This window comes from Lepidochelys kempii, chromosome 1 (assembly GCF_965140285.1).
Source record: "Lepidochelys kempii isolate rLepKem1 chromosome 1, rLepKem1.hap1, whole genome shotgun sequence".
NCBI lineage: Eukaryota > Metazoa > Chordata > Testudines > Cheloniidae > Lepidochelys > Lepidochelys kempii.
In genome coordinates this window covers 351066877-351081382 of record NC_136380.1, presented here as the reverse complement: position 1 = coordinate 351081382, position 14506 = coordinate 351066877, and the positions used below count along the sequence as shown (strand labels likewise).

The 14506-nt window shown below is 45.2% G+C and overlaps 1 protein-coding gene across 1 annotated transcript in view; it reads right to left on the bottom strand.

Moving 5' to 3' along the window:
* Positions 1–14506, bottom strand: part of DENND6B (DENN domain containing 6B) — a 40246-nt gene that overhangs the window by 5444 nt on the left and 20296 nt on the right. The window contains exons 7-17 of the mRNA XM_073329013.2: positions 13818–13897; positions 13517–13579; positions 12767–12822; positions 12017–12139; positions 9619–9714; positions 9409–9503; positions 8726–8791; positions 6317–6381; positions 5673–5762; positions 2797–2850; positions 988–1097 (exon numbers count right to left, since the gene is read on the bottom strand). Coding sequence (XP_073185114.1) covers positions 988–1097; positions 2797–2850; positions 5673–5762; positions 6317–6381; positions 8726–8791; positions 9409–9503; positions 9619–9714; positions 12017–12139; positions 12767–12822; positions 13517–13579; positions 13818–13897 — 898 coding nt within the window. The remainder of the gene's footprint in view (positions 1–987; positions 1098–2796; positions 2851–5672; positions 5763–6316; positions 6382–8725; positions 8792–9408; positions 9504–9618; positions 9715–12016; positions 12140–12766; positions 12823–13516; positions 13580–13817; positions 13898–14506) is intronic.

Below are 14506 nucleotides of genomic sequence, written 5' to 3'. Positions count from 1 at the left end.
CTATTTGCCAATATTTTTCTGTTAAGTAAGTAATTGAATATTGCAGTTATTGTCACACCAAAACTGCAGAGACAGGAGCTATTCACTTTCCTGCTGCTTGATTTAACCTACAATTGCACTGACTTTATCTGTAGCCTTATGTTCCAAATCCATACGTAATGTGCCTGTCCACTTTCTGGATCTCTTTCAGCACCAGGTCCAGAGTTTTGAAGGTATTTAGGTGCCTAACTCCTTGATTTCAAAGGGCCTAAACAGCTCTGAAAATCTGGACCCCAATGCTTTCCGTATTTCTCCTATCCACTGAGTATCTGGTTTCAGTTTCCCCCTCAGATTTTGATGAAGGTTTGCTCTGTTCTGTTTGCAACTCTCTAATTTTTCATTAGAATAATAATGGGGGGAGCCCTCATACAAGTTGTCTCAAACTTTATCCTAAAGACCCTCTATTATTATCTATAATAAGGTAGCACCTACAGGCCCCAATCAGCATCAGGGTCCCATTGTGCTGGGTGTTGTACAAACACATAAGGATTGTCATACTGGATCAGAACCGTGGTCTATCTAGGCCAGTACCTCGTCTCTGACTGTGGCAAGAACCAGCTGCTTCAGGAGCAAGGTGTACATGGAACTCCCTAGTGGACAATGATGGAATAATGTGCCTCTGGAGGAAGTTTCTCCCCAAACCTATCACACTCAGGGGCAGGCTATCACCCTGAAACAGGAGAGTTTATAGTCCTACTAAAGCCTGACAGTTCCGTATCATGTATAAATATTATTTATACATAAGCAGGATTAACTCTGTTTGCTGTTCCTCCCGGCCCTTATAACCTGGCCAGTTCCCCGTTGGCCTCAAGCTTTTCAAAGGGAATGGTCTCTCCCTTGAAGCTGCTCTCTTCTCCCGATGAGTCGAAGCCAGGATTTGGCAGGTATGGTCGTTATACCCTTTACCTGCTGATGATGAGACAAGACAACCAAACACCACATTCTTACCTGTACAGGCCTAACCAGTCACCCCTAAGTACACAGGTGAGTTGGGGACCAGCATGTTCAAGGGTCTTCATGAAATCCTCCTGTCGGAAAGGACGGATCTGGGGAGGATTCTGTGCAACGAAAAGAACATATCGCAATGCAGCCCCAAGTACTGGGAATGAAGCTCAGAGCTCCTAGGAAGAGTCTATGCAGGATACACCGAGAACCTAGGAGAACCACCAAGTGCCTGAAACTGCACATCTCAAACAATTCTGCTAGGAGAGTTTACGTTACAGATCTCTAACAGCCTCGCTCAGCTGAAAACTCCTGTAAAGAGGAAACATCTGTCACAGTGTTCATTCTATCTCCTTTTTCAGGGAGAACAATCCTGTCCTTGTAATAAGGGCAGTTTGAGAGTGGGCCATAGTATTTCACAGATTCCTACATCTTTCCTAACAGTCCTGCCTGGGGGATGGGGGAGAGGGGATGAGCTCCTTGTGGCTGGGCACTCTTGGTTTGTCCTATGATCCAGTGTGACAGTCTGTACCCCCCTGTTCTCCCTTTTATAATACTGTGTTAAATTTTGTACAAAGCATAAGGTATAATTTGAAAATTCCTGATTTGCTGATCATTATTGTCCTGTAAAATGTTTGGCAACATTGTATGTAAAGAGATAAGATTGCATTGTATAATATTACCAAGACATGGTCCAGAATGTTCTGGAGGGCAGTCACAGACAAGTTCCCCAGAGACAAAAGGCTAGCCAATGCCTCACCCAGGTGTCAACGAAATCAGATGGACCATCACCTGATTAAGTAGCCACTCTTGGGCAAAAGAGAGGGTATGGGCAAAAAATCTACATTTTGACAAAGAAGCACCATAAGGTTCCTGACCCCATAGACTTTCTGTCTCCTGAACATCAGCTGGAGATGATTCTTTTGCAAGAGAAAGGGCTAGACACAGACAGGACAGACACCCCAAAACATCTCTCCCTGCTCTCTACCCACAGCATCCATCAACACCTAAAGAACAAGAAAGTAGCACTGGACTGGGGGGAAGACCCTGACTGAGAGAGGTTCAGCCAGTAAGACTGCTGGAACATGTGGTGAGAGAGATTTTTGCTTTGTATTCACTCAGCTTGTTAAGTTAGGTTTTAGTTGTGTTTTACCTTTGATTTCTTTGTAACCAATTCTGACTTGTATGCCTCATTACTTGTTGTCACTTAAAATCTATCTGCAGTTAATACTTTATTGTTTTATCTAAACCAGTGTGTTTGGGAAACTCCATTTGGGAGACCAGGATTTGTGCATATAATTTTCTATTAGTAAATGACAGACTTCATATGAGCTTGTATCGTCCAGGAGGAGTGTGAGCAGTACAAGAGGCACATTTCTGGGGGAAAGTCTGGGACTGGGAGTTTGCTGGTGTTGCCCTGAAATGTAATTCAGGAATGGCTAGCTATAGCACTCATACAGTATAGCTGGGAGTGATTTACATGCTGGAGACTGTGTGTGGACAGACCAGGAGTAGTTGCTTTCACCACAAAGCAGGGTAAAAGGAACCCCAGGTTGGAGAATTGAGAGGACACAGCTCCGTCATTCCAGATTGTATCCTGGATAATGTCACACCCAGATCTAAGTCCTGGAGGGCCTGGGCACTCTTGTGACCCAGATCTAGGAGCTCTAGAGGGCCTGGGCCTTGGGCACTTTCCCCACATCTGAGCAGTCTGTTGCATTCGGGAACATTGGGACAATTTCCCAAGAAAATGATCAGCATAAAAGTGTAACTATTCCAAATCTCTATAAGGAAATCAAATGAAAACAGACATACCTTCCATGGAGTAATGGCCCTCTGTAGAGGCATCAGACTCGCAATGTAATGCTCCTATGGAGTAGCAGTGAAAACAGAACTTAGACTAATTAGAGAGCCCTTCCCAAGGTCATTAGGTGTCAAGCTGTGCTTCAGGAGACACCAACATGCCATGCAGTGAACAACCTTTCGTTCTCTTTTCCCCTTCTTTGTTGTGTAGGTTTCCACAAGTCCAGATGCTCGTTTGCTTATCTCCCCACCATCCCCACCGCCGGGGGAAGCTAAGACATTAAAACCGGCTGCCGTTAAAGTTTTAAAGAATGCCACACAGGATGAGATCTGATGGGAGGGAATGAACAGCAGGAGCTGAGTGAGACTCAGAAAACACTGTCATCACAACTCCCCTCCTTGGAACAAATTAGAGGGAGAAGCCAATGCGATTCTAACTGGAATGTCTAGCAAGTCGCTCTCTAACAGAGCGGGAACAGAAGAGGGGTTGAAAAAAGCAACCATTACCATGACCAGGAACAGACATCCAGACAGGGCTCTTAACAAATACTATGGTAGGGCACGAACCCATAAGAACTAAATACTGGGGCTGTCGATTAATCACAGTTAACTCATGCGATTAACTCAAAAAAATTAAATCAAGATTAAAAAAATTAATTGTGATTAATCACAGTTTTAATTGCAATGTTAAACAGTATAATACCAATTGAAATGTATTAAATATTTTTGGACGCTTTTTTACATTTTTAAATATATTAATTTCAATTACACCACAGAATACAAAGTGTACAGTGCTCACTTGATATTATTTTTGATTACAAATATTTGCACTATAAAAATGAACAAAATAAACAGTATTTTTCAATTCACCTCGTACAAATACCGTAGTGTGAGCTCTTTATCGTGAAAGTGCAACTTACAAATGTAGATTCTTTTTTGTTACATAACTGAACTCAAAATCAAAACAATGTAAAATTTTAGAGCCTACAAGTACACTCAGTCCTACTTCTTGTTCAGCTAATCACTAAGTGAAACAAGTTTGTTTACATTTATGGGAGATAATGCTGCCTGCTTCTTATTTACAATGTCACCTGAAAGTGAGACACCCCAAAACGTCTCTTTCGTATGGCACTTTTGTAGCCGGCATTGCAAGGTATTTACATGCCAGATATGCTAAACATATGTATGCCCCTTCATGCTTCAGCCACTATTCCAGGGGACATGCTTCCGTGCTGATGATACTTGATAAAAAAATAATACGTTAATTAAATTAAATTAAATTAGTGACTGAACTCCTTGGGGGAGAACTGTACATATCCTGCTTTGTTTTACCCACATTCTGCCATATATTTCATGTTAAAGCAGTCTCGGATGATGACCCAGCACATGTTGTTCATTTTAAGAACACTTTCACTGCAGATTTGACAAAATAAAAAGGTACCAATGTGAGATTTACAAAGACAGCTACAGTATTTGAACCAAGGTTTAAGAATCTGAAGTGCCTTCTAAAATCTGAGAGGGACGAGGTGTGGAGCATGCTTTCAAAAGTCCTAAAAGAGCAACACTCTGATGCGAAAACTACAGAAGCCGAACCACCAAAAAAAAACCAAAACACCCAAAAAGAACAACAACAAAAAACCTTCTGCTGGTGGCATCTGACTCAGATGATGAAAATGAACATGCCTCAATCCGCACTGCTTTGGATTGTATCAAGCAGAACCCATCATCAGCATGGATGCATGTCCTCTGGAATGGTGGTTGAAGCATGAAGGTACATACGAATCTTTGGCGCATCTGGCACGTAAATATGTTGCGATGCTGGCTACAACAGTGCCATGAGAACGCCTGTTCTCACTTTCAGGTGACAGTGCAAACAAGAAGAGGGCAGCATTATCTCCTGCAAATGTAAACAAACTTGTTTGTCTGAGTGATTGGCTGAACAAGAAGTAGGACTAAGTGGACTTGTAAGCACTAAAGTTTTACATTGTTTTGTTTTTTCGTGCAGTTTTTTTTGTACATAATTCTACATTTGTAAGTTCAACTTTCATGATAAAGAGATTGCACTACAGTACTTGTATTAGGTGAACTGAAAAATACTATTTCTTTTGTTTTATACAGTGCAAATATTTGTAATCAAAAATAAATATAAAGTGAGCACTGCACACTTTGTATTCTGTGTTGTAATTAAAATCAGTATGTTTGAAAATGTAGAAAACATCCAAAAATATTTAAATAAATGGTATTCTATTATTAACAGTGCGATTAATCACAAATAATTTTTTTAATTGCTTGACAGCCCTACTAAATACTAGATACAGCAGGAAGAAAAGGAGTACTTGTGGCACCTTAGAGACTAACACATTTATTTGAGCATAAGCTTTCGTGAGCTACAGCTCACTTCATCGGATGCATACAGATACAGCAGGGGAAGTTTTCAAATTGGTGTGTGGGATTTAAGCCCATTGTTCCAATCAAAGTTGATGGGAACCCTGGGGTTAGCTTTCCATTCCCTTCTGTAAACATCTCCCTTGCCATCTCTTAGCTGGATACAGGCTAAGATAGCAGAATAGGTGTCAGAGACCAATCAGAGGAGAAGTTAATTCTTGTGCAGGAGAAAAGGTTTGTTCCCATTATACACATTGTGCTGGGTGTCAGGACTGCAGAGCTAAGCACAGTACCAGTCAAACCTGCTAGAACCTGCCAATTAGAAGACAAGTTTATTCTTCTCTAAGAAGAATTAAAATGTCTGTGATGGTGTTCAGGCCTCTGGCATAGAACCTGTCTTTGTGGAATAACCTAGAGGGCAGGGTGGAACCCAGCATTCAGTCATACGCTGTTCATCGCCCCCATACTCCTTCACCACACAGATCAACAACCCCCCTACTCACCAGGGGGATAATGAAACTCTGTGTGAGCTCCAGCAGGTGGCGCCTCAAAAGGGCACTTTGGACTTCAGATGGGCGCTTCCTCTGAACCCCCTGCAGATAGAGAGCGAAGTTACAGCGCAGGGGAAGAGCTCATGAAGAAACCATTTAACAGCCAGCAGCTTTAGTAGGCAAAAGCTGAGGTTATGCATGTGTGTGCAGTTCTCAGCAAAACACGGCAGCTGCATGCAGCCAGTCAAGGGGCAGACTGGAAAAGAATAATTTTGTGCACTCTCCCAAGCTTGGCCCAGAATACAAGCTCCACTCACTAAAGTGAGATGCCACTCACCTAGACAAGATTGTTTAGATCTGCCTAATATGATCATCCCTCTCCTTTTTTGCTAACAATGCTAACGGTTAAGACATCATTAGGCTCCAGAGCTCAATCAAGTGAAATAATCTTCTGAGAAGAGCGTCCCAGTAATTTTATCCCACTCTTGGATACCCTGGACTAAACCATGACTGCGGTCAGGGTGAAGTCAAAGACCTTGGACCAAAGGGAAAACCAGTACTATTTCTCCTTTGGGCTTCAATAGTTTCATCCAGACTTTAGCACTGCTTTCCTGCAGCGCTATACAGGATGGGGGATAGGGATAGGAAATGCTCACCTTTAACAATCTCTTTATCAGGGTTTTGTCTTTGTGCAGAAATGTCTTGTAAGAGGTGTAGATTCCTAGATTAAAAACACAGAAATGCTAAAAACAAATCACACCCCGCTGCCAGTTTCTCAAGGTCACATTGTGCAGTAAAGCCTTGTTCACAAGCAGGGGAGGTGAATTTCCCAATCTCACTCTGGCTAGTTAGAGAAAAAGCTCTGACAACAGAACCCTCCTCGAATGACAAGAGTTGCTGCCACAACAGCACTCACAGTAGGATTAACCTTAGAGACCTTCCGACTGCCCTAAGGCACCCCCCCACCCTCAGAAGAAAATGTCACAGAAAAAGACACGTAACCAGCAGCATTAGCTCAGGACTAGACTTGAGTTGAATAGTTCAGTGGTGTTAGATAGCTGTATCTACCTAACTAGGTACTTATGGGTCCCTTCACCGTATCTGAAAGCCTCCCAAATACTCAATAGAAATTATATAAATTTCTCTCCACTCCCAACCTGCAGATTAAATAGCCTGATTAATATCTGAGAGGGAGGGGATGTGTTGCGTGTCTGTGACAAGAACATATTGAAAGTCTCAGCATGAGTTCTGAGCATGGTGAGGCCTGTGGCCTCATCTCCTGCAGAAATGAATTCATAAGAACAGCCATACTGGGCCAGACCAATGGTCCACCTAGCCCAGTAACCTGTCTCTGGTAGTGGCCAGTGCCAGCTGCTTCCAAGGGAATGAACAGTACAGGGCAATTTTGAGACTCCTGTCACCAAGTCCCAGCATCTGGCAGTTGGAGGTTTAGGGATACATGGGGTTGCATCCCTGATCATCTTGGCTAACAGTCATTGATGGACCTATTCTCCAAGTCTAGGCTCAGCTCCCCTGAAAGTTCTGTCTCTCCCCTCACAAGCCTCTCCCTATTAGCCAACAGCTTCATTTCCCCAATGGAACAGAACTGTCCTGGGAAGTCATGGCAGGGGAGCCAACCTCTCAGATAGTTAGGGTCAGTTCCAGAGAGGGGACTACAAACTGGACTGTCAGTGGGGAGCCACTGCAGAGTGTTGAGCACCATCACGATGTATTCATGTGATCTTGCTGCTAAGTGGGCAGGCTGTGCATTTTTCAGAGCGAGAGGCTTTGTTAGTGTATTAGGTATAGAGAGTTTATCACCTGCTCATGGATCACTGTGACCAAGTCGGTGGCTGAAAGAATGAGGCAGTGTCTTCTGGCTAGGTGCAGATGGACATGGGTGCTTTTTGCCACTTTCAGGACTCATTTGGCCTGAGGCAGGCCAAGCCAACCAACACCCATAGTGGGTTTAACCAGATGTGACAATTAAAGGAAACTTATACACAAGTCAAACATTCCGATGCGTCACTCCCCAGCACGTGTTTTTACACCTCTCTTCCCACCAACAGATGTTTCCTTAGAAATGCTAATTCACTGCAAAGAGGCTAGAGCCCCAGACTTCCTGCAAATCTGTGAAGATTCAGGGTAAGTCTACACTGCAAATAAAGACCCATAGCAGCAAGTCTTTGAGCCCAAGTCAACTGACTCAGGGTCGTGCTATGGGGCTAAAAATAGCAGTGTAGACGTTCCCACTCAAGCCAGAGCCTGGGCTCTGAAACCCTTCAGGGGCAGGTCTCAGAGCCCAAGTGTCTACACTACTATTTTTAGCCCCGTAGGGCAAGTCCCACAAGCTTGAGTCAGTTGACCTGGGCTCTGAGTCTCATTGTTGCTGATATAGCTCCTGTGTCTGGGGCCAGGGGCCCTCTTATTTCATGTGAGCTGCAATGCCTAGGCACAATGGGGCGAGTTAAGGGAAGCAGAAGCGAGGCTTGAGTTCTATCACTGCACTGCAGAGATAAGAGTAGACACACCGAGGGAGAGGGAACAGACCGGTGATTCAGTCCAGCCACAGACCCCTGAAGACAGAACAGCCCCACAAAACACTGCTAAACCCCACTGTCTTCAGCCGGTCAGAGCTATAAAGCTACACATCGGGCTACACAAGTACTTCCCAACAACCACCGGGAGAAACCTCTAATGAGGCTTCTACCATCTCCAAGGCTTCTCCTTCCTCACACAGAGTCGCCCTAAGGGGGGTTTCTAAAACCAGGTGGGGGGGCCGCCTTCCACATTTTCTGTGATTTTTTCTGTATCAGAAGCCTTTAGATGGCCCAGTAATAACAATGGAGAGCTCAGGAGAGCGCAAGTCAGGAAGGACACTCATATAACCGTACAGAATTACTGCACAGCAGCAGAGGAGCTGGAAGAAGTTACAGCCCTGGAGTTGCTCTCAGTTGAGGCAGAGGACAATGCCCACAACAAACACATTGCTGCAAAGCCTTCAAACTCAGCAAAGAGGAAGGATAAATGCAATTAAACCAAAACTGACGTTAAATGGGAATTACCTGGCTTAGTGTCCAGAGTTTTCAGTTTGGTTAGTTTCTTCACCTTGACTTGTTTGGGTAAGTCACCTGTGGAAAGACACACAGGGTCTAGTACCAGGTTATAAAGGCTGCAGTTTTAGCCTCATAGCCACAGCACACATGTGGGAGGACTCGCACTTTAGACCATCCATGCCAAACATGCAAAACTTAAACTGTATCCTCCTGTGATATGAATACTAAGCTAGTGCTGGTATCCCAACTGCTACAGGGAGCTTTCAGACCTGCCTCTGCCAGCCCATGGTGGTGACAGGAAAAAAGGTAATAACAAGAGTCGTGTAGAGAAGAACTCCTCAGCCCAACCTACAGCAGCGCTCTTCGTTTTTCAGAAAATAAAACCAGTGTCTCTCTACCAAGCACTTCTCTCCTATTTCCTTCCATCTTCATTCCCAAGAATAATCTTCCATTTCCTTAAAGCTCAGAAGAAAGAAAAACTAACTTTGTTGTAATTTTCTTAAGACTTTGCCTTAACTGCTGTGACCTCAGCACCCAGGCTAGCAGCCTGAACTACCCTCTCTGAGTCCCCAATCCTCGGAGGGGTGGAGATGTGCACATGTAACTGTTGCTGAGACACACCACTGCATGGGCCAGCTCACTGTCAACCTCTGAGTCTAATGCAGAAAGACAAGCTTCGGTTAGAGCTTTACCTGACATTTTGAGCTCCCCGATCCGAAGAAGGTGAGGCCAGTGCTGGAGTGTTTTGATAAAGAAAGGATTTGTGACTCCCACAACAATGTTCGGCCTAGAGAGAGAAGATTGAGACTAAAGTGGAAGCCAGAGCAACAATGCCCAGAGGTCCTTCATGCAGCTTGTGCTGACTAGAGGTTCCTTTCACACAGGACAACCAGGGTACTTACGGGGCTTGTGTCCTGGTGGTGTACTCCTTAAACTCGCTGTCATGGATAGTGAAATATGGACGGTAGTCACAGCAGTACTTAAGAGGGGTGAGACAGCTGAAAGAATAATACAGGAGTATTGTAGTCATCGTGAAAGACAGCTCACGCTGGAGAGGAACAATTTTGGGACAGGTCAGTTTCCTAGTGGTCACTGCTTTGCTCTGCCAGATGAAACACACTGGAGGATTTCCCCTCCCTCCCTCTCTAAACTGGCGGTATGTCTACCCTTCGAGCTGGAGGTGTCATTACCAGACTGAGGAGTCACGCTCACACGAGCTCTGACAGAGCCAGCATGCTGAAAGTAGAGCGTAGCCATGGCAGCGCAAGTGGCAGGAGGAGCCAGCCACCCTGAATATGTGCCTAGGGTCTCCCATGGGTACGTACTCAGGGCAACTAGCCCCTGCTGTGGCTTGCACTGGCATGGCTGCGCTCTGTGTTTAGTGAGTTGGCTCTATGAGAGCTAGCGCAAGTGTGTTTCCTTGAGATGGGGATCACACTCTAGCTCCAAGTGCAGATATAGGCTCAGAGTGCTGCTGACAGGGCCCTCCCTAGGGGGGTGCGGAGCCCAGGACAAACCAGCCACCACTGGTTTGGGGCCCCCGCTCTGCATCGGCAGCTGGGCTGGCAGGATGGATCTGGCCTGGTGCTGCACTGCCTGCTCCTGCTGGCGCCTTCTGCAGGGCTTTTGTTGGCCATAGCGCCACGGCAGCTCAGGGCTCCGGCTGGGGCAGGGGACTTGCTGCACCAAAACGTGGGTGGCCGAGCCAGGCGCTGTATCCGCTAAATGCCAACAAGATGGCAGGCCCTGCGAAAGTGACGGATTCGTCTTCCGGCAGTGGTGCTGGAATATTTTTAATAGTGGGGGTGCTGAAAGCCAGCCCCCTTACCCCTGTTCCCCCTCCCCCACCACCACCCCTGAGCTGAGGCCAGAAGCCCGCACCCCACAGTTCCGGCACCTGTGTCTTCCGGGAACAACCGCACCGGCCAATCACTCCAGCCCACGGGGCCTGGAGAGGTCACCCCAATTCGCCCTACCCAAGGGACGGCTCTGGCTGCTGAGACAGCATACAAAACTGGGGAGAGGAAACTTTGGTTCATGAACTACCAACCCTATCTCCCTAAAGTTGGAGATTTTCACCATTCTCTTCCTGGTTCAGGTGGAATAAGAGCAGAACTGTTTTAAACACTGTAGTAATTATGTGGTTTCTTATTTTACACATATACAGTAACTCCTCGCTTAACGTTGTAGTTATGTGCCTGAAAAATGCTTTAAGCAAAACAATGTTAAACGAATCCAAGTTCCCCATAAGAACTAATGTAAATGGGGGGAGTTAGGTTCCAGGGAAATTTTTTTTGCCCAACAAAACACACTCTCTCTCTCTCTCTATATATATATAGATATACACACACACACACACAGTATAAGTTTTAAAAAAACAATTTAATACTGTACACAGCAATGATGATTATGAAGCTTGGTTGCGGTGGTGAAATCAGAGGGTGGAAGAGGGTGGGATATTTCCCAGGGAATGCCTTACTGCTAAACAATGAACTAGCACTCAGCTGAGCCCTCAAGGGTTAACACGTTGTTAACGTAGCCTTACAATCTACAAGGCAGCACGAATGGAGGGAGGAGACACAGCATGGCAGAGAGAGACAAAGACACACACTCTGTGTGCGTGCGAGAGAGAGAGAGGTGCATTGCCCCTTTTAGTACGCTGACCCCACTCTAAGTACATTGCCTTTTTAAGTAGATCAGCAAGTTGAGACAGCAGCTGCTGCCAGCAAGCTCCCTCTATCCTGAGCCCTGTCGTGTCCGCCCACTGCTCAGTGGAAACGGGGTACAGGAGCGGGGGGAGGGGGACACCCTGACATTAGCACCCCTCTTTCCCCTCCGCCCCCACATAGCAAGCAGGAGGCTCGGGGAGCAGCTCTGAGGCAGAGAGCAGGAGCATTACATGGCAGTGGGGGGGAGGGACAGCTGAACTGCCGGCAATTGGTAGCCTGCTGGGTGGCTGCCCCACAGGGAACTTAGGGGAGCTGATAGTGGGGCTGCCGGTCCACCCTGGTTCCAAACCCCCACCAGCTCCAACGGGCTGCTCTTCCTGCAAGCACTGGACAAAGCAGGCGACTGCCAAACAACGTTACAAGGGAGCACTGCGCAACTTTAAACAAGCATGTTCTCTAATTGATCAGCAACATAACAACGAAACCACCTTAACCAGGACAATGTTAAGTGAGGAGTTACTGTACTTGCATACACAAATTAGATCAGATTCAATTCACTGGACAGAGCAGTGGTTTTAAAGGGAGAATTAATAGTATCCTGTGGCAGTCACCGGCGATTCAAACAAATTACCTGGTAAGTGCCAGAACCATTTCTGAGGAAATTGTAGGGGATGGTGCCATTACAACTATTGGCTCCCCCAGTAGCATCAGCTCCCACAGCATCTGGATATGAATTAGCACTGGCTGGAAACATCTGTTAGTGAAAGAGAGAGTAACAGGGTAAGGCTACAAATGGAGTTCCTGAAAGAACAGACTCCAGTATTAGGCACATTCAGCTGCTCATCTGCACATTTAAGATCTAGGATGGGTTTCTAATATCCTGCAGCAGTGAGTTCCACAAGGTAACCACACACACACACACACTTCCTGTAAATCATTTCAAATCTGTTAAAAGGAAACATTTTAAGCAATATATAGTTACTCTGTGGATCTCACTGCTCACTGGATATATTTTACGCAAAATAAGATACATGTAAAAGGGAATAGGATCTACAGTATATTAATAACATTAAAAATTTCAAGGGTAACCAATCTGCCAGGGCATAGGATGATCCCCAGCCAAAGTCAGGAAGAAATTCCTGTCTCTATGGTCCAGGTGGTTGTGCATACAAAAAGCCCATACATGCAATGCAAAGCTCCCTAATGCCCTTAAGCATTGTGCAGCTCCCACCAACCCAACATTCAGACTGATGCACTATAGCGATAAGAAGTATCAAGATCACGCTCAATACCCATAACCTCTTATTCAGTTAAAGAACATTGTGAGCAGAGAGGAAGGAGGTAGAATGGGAGGAGTGTGTTGAGAGAAGCTAACTCCCACCTGAAGAGATCCAGTTCATGAACACTGGAGAGAACTAACGGGGCTGGTAACAAATTCTGAATGGGAGAGAGAAAAAAGGCAGTTAATGAATGGAAATGTCCTGAGCACAAACTACTGTCACTCTGAGTTGCCCACTTCAGTCACAGAAAGACATTCCATCTACAGTAAGTACCAAAGCATCAAAAAGCTTAGACAAAGATAATGTTTGGAAAGCCAAGCTAGGAGCAAACGTGGACAGCACTGACGGGGTAAACTGCTGAACCAGTCAACGTGTAAGAATTTCACTTCTTACCTCAGGAGCCAGCCAAAAAACCCTTGTCTTCCAAGCTTGAGAAACCTTCCCACTGAATCCAAGCAGAGCTTGGGAAAATGATAATCAGGGAAGGTGGTGGATGCTAAGAGTCCAAAAATGCATGAAAGGTAATAGCAAAAAGGAGGAAAAAAGAAGGGATTATTGGCAGGGGTTAAGATGGCAGAACAAGGAGAAATGATGTACAATTATCCAGGAGGCTGAAGCAGCATCACTTAGGGATTTCTCTGCCCAGGCAGGGGTTAGTGTCATTCTTACTTGGTGGAAGTTTGAAGAGTTTAGTGAAAACACGTGAGAAGAATATTTAGGAAGCTGTTGTTCCAGGCAGCACATTGGACAAGTTCCAAAGAGCTCCAATTCTACAGCACCCTTCTCTTACTCAGTGATCTAGACTCTGCTTGCTATTGGGCCATTTTACACCACTTTCTTCTCCATCTCACCTCTTGATTGAACTGCTTCAAGGGACTTGATCCAGGTTTATCCACCCTGGATGGGATTCGCACCTGGGTTACAAACAGGAACACAGAGAGGTTATTTGGGGAAATGAGCTCAGCTGGCAGGCAGGAAAACTTCCTGTTTATGTCTAAATGTGCAGAGACTAGGAACAAAGGGAAAGAATTTAGAGCCATCAGGAACATTAACATCCAAAGGAGTATAAAAGAAATATGCCACCTTTCTGGTTCAGTGTCCATCAATGCCTGTGGCTTGAGCGTTTGAGAGTCAAATATCAGTAGCATGTACCTGAATGACAATTCCCATCACAGGAAGGTTCAGCGTCTGCCCTGGCACCGGTGGTGGCCACTGATCAATCTCATTGCACACTGCAAAAACATGGACAAAGGCAAAACTTTAACCTGAGAGACAACAGCAGCCAATTTAGGTAGCCTCTGTGAATTCTGCTGTGAACATATCACCACTGCTGCTGGTCTTTATTACAGGACAAGGTCTCTAACTCTGCTTGCTAGTAAGAGAACCAAAAAAAGAGCCTCCGTGGCTAAACAATGAAGTAAAAGAAGCAATGAGAGGCAAAAAGGCATCCTTTAAAAAGGGGAAGTTAAATACTAATGAGGAAAATAGAAAGGAGCATAAACTCTGGCAAATGAAGTGTAAAAATATAATTAGGAAGGCCAAAAAAGAATCTGAAGAATAGCTAGCCAAAGACTCCAAAAGTAATAGCAAAAGATTTTTTTAAGTACATCAGAAGCAAGAAGCCTGCTAAACTACCAGTGGGGCCACTGGACAATCAAGATGCTAAAGGAGCCACTCAAGGCCACTGCGGAGAAACTAAATGAATTCTTTGCATCAGTCTTCATGGTTGAGGATGTGAGGGAGATTCCCAAACCTGAGCTTTTCTTTTTGCATGACAAATCTGAGGAACTGTCCCCGATTGAGGTGTCATTAGAGCAGGTTTTGGAACAAACTCATAAACT